We start from the raw sequence: 8,682 nt of genomic DNA on the forward strand, positions 1-8,682 counted from the left end.
TTTTAAAAAATTGTGAAAATAAAACTAAGAAATGTTGCAAAGAAGCTTGTGGATTACACTTCTAGCATAAGCATAATGAGAGAACTATATATTATATATGTGCCAGTTTTGTTTATGACGACGCATTATGTTAGTGGGCGGAGACAAAAAGGAATGAGTGAATCTCAAGATTGTTGCGTGATTAGAAAGAGCTATTATTTTCAAGTTAAAATTTCAATAAAATAGTTTTATAAGAAATTGAATATTTTCAGATGTGACTTCAACAGAACAGTTTTAAGCAGAACATGTATGTGTGTATAATTGTAACTTACGGTTCGTCGATGTCTTCTTGTAGATCTTTTACATAGCTCGGCCCCTAGGCATATATAAATGGGTCATATTCTCGTTCAACGGCTGGTTCCTAATGAGTGCATCTATATATTTTTTTTGTGCAAATATATCTAATAATCGTTTTATTAATCGTCAATAAGTAAGGGAATTATAGTTGACCGATGATTATAGAGTTTATATAACGACTCTAACTAATCTTTAAAGGTTATCTGATTAAACTTTGCCTAAATGTTTAGTGAACCTAAATAGATAAGTTTAAGATTGTTGAAGATGTGATCCAGATAAGTTAAAAATTGGTTTATTTTTTATTAGTCTTTCTTAGTTCTTAGCACTAGCTAATGTGATCATGTCGATCTTGAACTAAGTTATATATAATTGAAATTTACTTTTTGGGACTCACAAGTGCAACTTTTTTTTCTTCTCAAGATCGGCATTAGATAAGATGACAATTTTATCATTATCTCCTATTGTAAGTGCATGTGAAACATCTTATATAAAGGACGGCGATTTAGAATTGACTTGTTTATTTAAGCTTATGATATGTAGTTAGTTATTATCTTGTTTTCAATAATGATGCAAAGGTAAAATTTGTCAAGATACATATTTCAACGACAAAGATACACATACTTTACGTTCTAAGTAAATCCATTTGTATATTGAAGTTACAGTTTACTGGATTGTCAACTATATTATTAATTGGTTAGACATGACATGACTCTTTAATAATTAAAATCGAAAAATGATCCAATAGAATTCGTAGAAATCATAATGATTTATTATCAAATGATATTAGAAAGAATTTGAAAAAATGTTATAATGATTTTCATCAAGTCATCTTAGAAAGAATTTGGACAAATGTTATTGTTTTACAAGTTACAACTCACAAGGGTGTAAAATGATCTTCATGTGACCCACTAGAATCTTCTTTTGCTGGTTACGCTAACCTCTCCCTCTCCCTCTCTCTTTATATTGATGAAACTTATAGTTTTGTTTAGTTGTGGAAACAGTCACTTGCTGTAAAAGAAAACGAACACGTCACTTGATCTTGATCATAAGGATATTTGGATCTACCGGATACATTTAACACTAAAACAACGTTTAAACTAGCTGGTATTGTCAATACACGCACACACTTATATATATTTTGGAACAAAGATATATACAATTTAAAGTTATGGAAAGGGGTTTATATATTTCACCGGCCAAAAACTCAGGGAAAGAGGGATGGGACCCACCGAAGAATGATGAGTTCCGCCGCTTGATTAGTGACCGCCGGCCGACCCACCACCGTCCTACGTGGACATGATCTCTTCTTCTTCTCTCATTTTTCATTTTCTGATTTCTCTATCTAATTACATTTACAAAGTACCAAGTATATATTATCATTTTTACCGTAACCGCCGACACAAAAAGTGAAGAAGGTAAGTTTCACCTTGAAAAAAATCTAACCCTTTTTTAAGAAAATGAAAAAGGGACATTAGTTTTAGTGGATTTAGTCGGCATGCCAATTACTAATAGACCTGACTCTCAAGCAAGAAGTACAAGGAATTATTTCCATTTATCAAAATGAATTACAGTATGTGTTTAATACTATTAGATAGTCGGCATTTGATATCTAAACAATTAATTATGTGAAAAACAAAATACTGTATATATAATAAACGTTACGAACGGTTTTTGTTTAAATTGAGAAGAGACATATATATATTCTTCCTAATGTAACACAGCCTAACAGAATAATAGGATTTTTCCTCACCTTTAAGAGCGGTTTAGGAGCATGCGTTTAGATTACAATAATTAATTTATTTGTTTTCCAAAAAGCATGCGTCAACTTCAAACGAAACAAAACAAAATGTGCAGAAAAAACAATTCTTCAATCCGAATATAAACATGCAGTTGACACGTGCAATGAGCTTTTGATTCCGAGACATGTTTGTCAAACGTTAGAGTTCGTTAAGAAAACGACCAAACTTCATAAGAAAACCTTAATTTTTGGGAAACTAATCAAACTATGGTAAATCAAATCATTAATTATTGTTAAGATATTTAGTTTTGTTTTCAGGTTTCACAAATGTCTAAAACTTAATTAGAAACAAATACAGTAAGTATTTTTGTTATTTAATCAATAGTCAACGTCGAAACAACGCGCGGTAATAAGTGCAATTTTGAAGCCCAACAAGTTATGTCCAAACACGTTTGATGAAATGTATATAATGGCATAGGTCCAAAGCATGCAGGACCATGGTCGACTGTTTCACTTTGTTGTTATATGATTTTTTTCTGTACCTTTTTTTGGTGGCATGTCATTTAGAACCTCTTCACCAATCAATGTCAATATCATATGTAGAAGGAAGACGTTCTACCAAAAACAGTTACATTTAAGTTGTTTAAATTTAAGTAAAAATTTTAACAACACGACATATGTAAATCTGAAGAACAGATGCATACTACTGTGATACTGATGCAGGAAGCGTGGTGCGTATACAGGGTATGACTTGGACTACAAAACACAATTCTTTGAAAAATGTCACAACGACGCTCCCAAAATATACATCGAATCATTTTGGTACCAAAATAAGATTTAAAACTTTATTCTTGTTTCGCATGATATGTATATAAATTGGTACTACAGCTTTATTTGTCTTCTACGTAAAGATAATAGTTGAATAGCCAACGGGTGATGGCCACGTAGCGGCTGCGGTTCGAGTTCACTCCCTTCTCGTTGGTTCTTGTCGCTAAATCATTGGAGAAGAAGAAGAAGTCACACTGGAGCAGTGATTAAATTACACAAATACCCTTCACAAAACACGCAACGGTGTGAGGATGCTTTGGTAAAATTCAACTCAAAGCCCCATGTGAAGCGGGCGGTTTTGTTTATTCTTATCCGACGTGGCAGAGGGACATCCTCTGTTGTGCCAGCGTGGCATGTTCCAGAATGTCAGAATGTTTGCAACACTTAAATAATTAAAACCCCGTGACCTTATTGGTCTGACGGTAAATTTTATATTTTAGTGTATATATTTTTTCTATAATTTATATACGATTGAGCAGTTGCAACTTGCAACTAGCTAGTTCTTGAACAACTTAAGTAAACCTAGTTTATAAATATATATATATATATATTGGAAAAGAAAAGAACTATAGTCCTTATATATGAATTAAAAAGTTGCAAATGGTACATATTATTGATATCTATGTACAAACTAAGTTAGGTACCAAGCTGAAAGAATGTCAGAGTTATTTTGGCTGTTTTTGGTAGATGCAATGTACANCCCCCCCCCCCCCCCAAAAATGATTTCTTCTCTTCTTTTTTTTTTTTTTTAATAAAAATAGTTATACTGATTTTACAACCAAAAAAAATTCAAATATTTATCTGATTATTGAAATTGCGATTTTGACCAAGATAATGAATCGAATTGAATACTTTTGACGAAAAGAAATGGATCATTACGTTATTTTGTGTGTGTGCGTTTTAAGTATATATTCTTCAAAATATGTAAGCAAATATAAATAATGCATCAGTCTGAAAAATTAAAGGTAATAATTTTGATATCTTTAACTCCGTTTTACTCCTAATAAGACATATTTATATATATAGTAGTACAGAATAATTTATATAAAAGAAAATAAAAAAAGTGAAGAAGGATGCGAAAAGAAGCGGGAGGAGGGTGACGTACGCAAATGGGGGACATGGAGAAAGCCACGCGCAATTGAGCGGTCCACACTCTCTCTACCTTTTTATATGTCACCGAATCATCAATCTCTCTCACTCTCTCTCTCTTCATATCCCGAAGCTTATAACCAAGTTCAGTATCATCTCTCTCTCTCTCTCGATGATCATCATCTTCTACACATCCATATCTCTTTGACTTCTTCCTCTTCTTCTTTAATAGTCCTCGTTTCTTTTGTTTCTCAAACGAGTAAATAGTATTGGTCTATACATCTTCCACAGGTTAAAGAAAAAGGTAAAACCTAATTTACACGGGCTTTTATGATCAAAAAGATCTGCATCGTCTCATCAACTTACATGTGCATTTATATTTTGTTTTTCCCACCAGAGCATTGATCTCTTGTCATCCTTTTTTCTATGATCTTTTCCTTATTATCTATCTGCATGTGTGACGTGTGATTGATGGTCGATCTTGTTTATCGAAAATGTTTTTTGTATGTCGACCATTACTATAATATCTCAGGTAGTTTCATTTATCATGTATGAAGGCTGGTTAATTTGTATAAACCCAATATCTTTTTTTCGGATAACCATCTAGTAATTTGTATTTGAATATAATTCGCTTTTGTACGTATATATTTATGTGTGTGTGTAGCAGTACTGCAGTAGTATAGTACAGTCTTGTGTACACTTAAAGCAATTCTAAAATGAAGATAAAACAGACATATACTTTGCAACCATTATAAAAGTTTTTGCTCTGACTTGATGATTTGTTTTTGTTGCTTTTGTTTTGTTTTAGATGTGGAAAAAGCTGTTTTTGTTTGTATTCTATAAGGCTGTATATATCATATATATAATGCAGCTAGGTTGGATTGTTATAAAATAATATATGTTGAGAAAAAGAAGAAAAAAAATTCAGTTTCTTGATATGATCATTGCCACCATTAATTCATAAACCACGTTACAACAGGAACGCATCATTGAAAAAACTCTCCTTTTCCGTTTTATTTTAGCGTCACAGAAGCTCATGCATGTCTTCTCTTTGATTTCTTCAACTTTAAACCTAATTGTCATGTTCTTGTTCCATCTTCGGACTTCTTGTTAAGAAATACAAAAATAATACATGTAACTAATTAAGGGCATCAACATAGAAATGGTAAGTGGAAACTAACCACCAAATGAGCTGATGATTATACTTAAATTAATTACAAATAATTCTTTGTTCTTTTCTTTTTCTTCCATGAAACCATATTAATCCAATTATTCACGACTTCTCTCTGATATATATCCCATGTCTTTGTGATGTCCATGCATGAAGATATATATCAGCATGCATATATACACATGTACATTTATATCAATATTTATACGTATATATGACATTTATATATAGTGATCTCATTGTGGTTCTGAACTTGGTTTTGTGCAGAAATGATGGAATCAGTGGATCAATCATGTAGTGTTCCTCCTGGATTCAGATTCCATCCAACAGATGAAGAGCTCGTTGGTTACTATTTAAGGAAAAAAGTCGCATCGCAAAAGATCGATCTTGATGTCATAAGAGATATCGATCTCTACAGAATCGAACCATGGGATCTACAAGGTTTTTACAAAATACATGATGCATACTTAATTTAGGATTTGTTTTCTTAGTCTCACAATGTGAATACAAAGATCTGATGAGCATTTATTATTTATTTGATAGAGAGATGCCGAATCGGATACGAGGAAAGAAATGAATGGTATTTCTTCAGCCACAAAGATAAGAAATATCCAACAGGAACAAGAACAAACAGAGCGACCATGGCTGGGTTTTGGAAAGCCACGGGTCGAGACAAGGCTGTTTACGACAAGTCAAAACTGATTGGTATGAGAAAAACACTTGTGTTCTACAAAGGAAGAGCCCCTAATGGCCAAAAAACCGATTGGATCATGCATGAATACCGGCTAGAGTCAGATGAGAATGCACCTCCTCAGGTATTTTCGTTTTACCTGATATCATTTTGAAATAGATAGCATAATTGTTCTAGATGTTCAAATTAGATTTTAAATTTTATCTTCTATGGGAAATTACATGGATGTTTAGTCATGGGGCCACTAGACTTTTTGTTTGTCTCATAAGCTCTTTCATGAGACACATTTTAACCTTTTAGGTAAAAGTCGAGTATCTTTAAGACTTATGTAAAATGTTACACCTTTAATCACAAAACAAAAAGTAAAAAGTATGTCCTAAAACTTCAGTTCCATGTTGACCAAAGTTCATTCCCTCTTAATATAAATACATTCTTTTAAAATAAATTTAGGCGGTAAAGTCTTATATATAAATCGTCTAACTAAAGACATGTATTAAAAGTGAGTTATACATCGTTTCAAATCACTTATCTAGTTTTTAGATAGGAAAATTTTGTATTTACTATGAATAATGTGTGTGTGCGTATATCTCCAAATGGAAATTTAGAATTATTGTTCGTTTGATATATAGCTTGCATATGAGTATGTACCTATGCTTATTGCTAGCTTTCTTTCATGTGGTCTCACACTTTTAAGGCATGCTCTTATTGTGTCTCACTACAAATTAACAAAAGCAACATTATTAATTCTTTTTGTTTGACATTGGCTAAAGGTTTGGCATATCTACACCAAATGTAATAAACCATTCCTTTTCATCATTGTATGTGTAGGAAGAAGGATGGGTGGTTTGTAGAGCGTTCAAGAAAAGACCAACGACAGGGCAAGCCAAGAACACGGAAACTTGGAGCTCAAGTTACTTTTACGATGAATTACCAAGTGGAGTAAGTTCGGCTGTGGAGCCTCTCAATTACGTATCTAAGCAGAAACAAAATATATTTGCACAAGACTTAATGTTCAAGCAAGAACTAGAAGGATCAGATATCGGTTTAAACTTCATCCATTGCGATCAATTCATTCAACTTCCACAGCTCGAAAGCCCTTCACTCCCTCTAATGAAGAGACCAGTGAGCTCGACGTCAATTACATCATTGGAGAAGAATCAAAATAACTACAAAAGACAGTTATTAGAAGAGGATGTGAGCTTCAGTGCGCTAATAAGTAGTGAAAATAAAGATAAGAAGAAGAAGAAAACATCAGTGATGACGACTGATTGGAGGGCACTAGATAAATTTGTTGCTTCTCAACTTATGAGCCAAGAAGAAGGAGTTTCGGGTTTTGGAGGTCATCAAGAAGAAGATAAGAAAATCGGTCATTACAATAACGAAGAGACCAATAACAACGGAGCAGAGACTGCTTCTTCGTCGTTATTGAGTGATAGAGAAGAAGAGAACAGATTCATTAGTGGATTCTTGTGTTCTAACTTGGACTATGACTTATATAGGGATTTGCATGTTTGATAAAAAGATAACACTACAGTATGGTGCGTAACGTTTGCTATATAGGTAGAATATATTGATAGAGTATAACATATATAAAGATGTGTGGAAGATTTTTTTTTTCTTAAATTTTATATACGTTTTTCGTTAAAAAGAATAATGTATGGCTGTGAATGAGTGAAGATAAATGCTATTTATTTTTGTGTTCGATGTAACGAATTATATAGTTTAGGGTTTTGGTTTAAGAACGAGACGAAGATCTTGGAACATAAAACTGAATTCTACATAGTGCAGAGTTCACGTATATCTAAATAAGTTAAACGAACTTGTTTATTTAAAGTTATGTGTGGTCTAATTTGAACATCAAATTAAATGTAAACAGCATATTGATTTTCTTGAGAGGGTAAGCGATTGTTGATCAACGGTTTTAGAGCAAAGAAATAAAAAAATATAAGAGTTGGCCCAAAGTGGGGCTATGAGTTGTCGAGCGTGCGGCTTACAAGATGGGAGTCCGATGGGCATGCTTTGTCGTCGTTCCAAGAGCCCCTTACTTGTTTCTTCCTTTCTCTTATTTCCATATGTAGATTTCATCTAATTCCTCTTGACATAGTGATTCCTTATATATCCTTAAATCATTTTGTTTTTGTAATTCAAAGAATAGTTGTTACTCTTATTTGTTTTACTAAAGTTTTCAAAATTTTGATTTTTCAGATAAAATGTCAAATAATTTAAATTGTTGTTTTTCACGACAAATAAAGTTTTAAGGGATCTGCGCAATAAGAAGATCAAGCTAACGTGTGAGCATCTAACTGAATCGACATCCGTACCCTCTTAATAGGTCTACTATTAGAGACACTAAAGAACTTTAAACAAAATTGAATAATTTATTGATACATAGTAGTTATAGAACGTTTTTGAAAAGAGATGGCAAAATCTTGGCAATGGAGATTTTTACATGATGGTAGCTTTTGAAGGGGAAGGATGTGATTGAAGGAAAGACAAGGCTTGTGATTTGTCCATTTCATACTTAAGGTGGGCCAACTAAACCACTCTCATCTCTTCATTACTATTCTCTCTTTTTCTGTCTTCTATATTTCTTCCTACGAATTCAAAAAATATTGTGTCAAGAATGCAAATGGTTCATGTGAAAACAGATTTGTTTAACCAAGCGTCGATAGCTCAATTGGTAAAGACTCTCTGGCAAAGTCTAGAGGTCGCCGGTTCGAGGGACGGCGCTTGGGAGGGGACCATATAAAATGCTCTGGTCCCTAGCCAGAGAGGATGTACGGGCCTAGACCCGGAACCTCTTAGTAATTCAAAAAAAAAAAAAAAAAA

General features: G+C 33.0%; 1 protein-coding gene across 1 annotated transcript; it reads left to right on the forward strand.

The window, feature by feature from the left end:
* LOC104729563 (NAC domain-containing protein 76-like) lies at window positions 4,124-7,555 on the forward strand. The gene is made up of 4 exons (XM_010448515.1): window positions 4,124-4,295; window positions 5,430-5,603; window positions 5,706-5,977; window positions 6,682-7,555. The coding sequence occupies exons 2-4, from the start codon at window positions 5,432-5,434 to the stop codon at window positions 7,366-7,368; spliced, it is 1,131 nt and encodes a 376-aa protein (XP_010446817.1). The 5' UTR covers window positions 4,124-4,295; window positions 5,430-5,431; the 3' UTR covers window positions 7,369-7,555.

The sequence above is a fragment of the Camelina sativa genome, chromosome 12, assembly GCF_000633955.1.
Source record: "Camelina sativa cultivar DH55 chromosome 12, Cs, whole genome shotgun sequence".
In the NCBI taxonomy this organism is placed as follows: Eukaryota; Viridiplantae; Streptophyta; class Magnoliopsida; order Brassicales; family Brassicaceae; genus Camelina; species Camelina sativa.

Excerpts from the sequence above, each read along its gene's own strand:
- LOC104729563 (XM_010448515.1), top strand. The coding sequence starts at position 5,432 with ATGATGGAATCAGTGGATCAATCATGTAGTGTTCCTCCTGGATTCAGA. Across the intron at positions 5,604-5,705 it reads CGAACCATGGGATCTACAAG|AGAGATGCCGAATCGGATAC; the intron begins GTTTTTACAAAA and ends TTTATTTGATAG. Across the intron at positions 5,978-6,681 it reads ATGAGAATGCACCTCCTCAG|GAAGAAGGATGGGTGGTTTG; the intron begins GTATTTTCGTTT and ends TTGTATGTGTAG.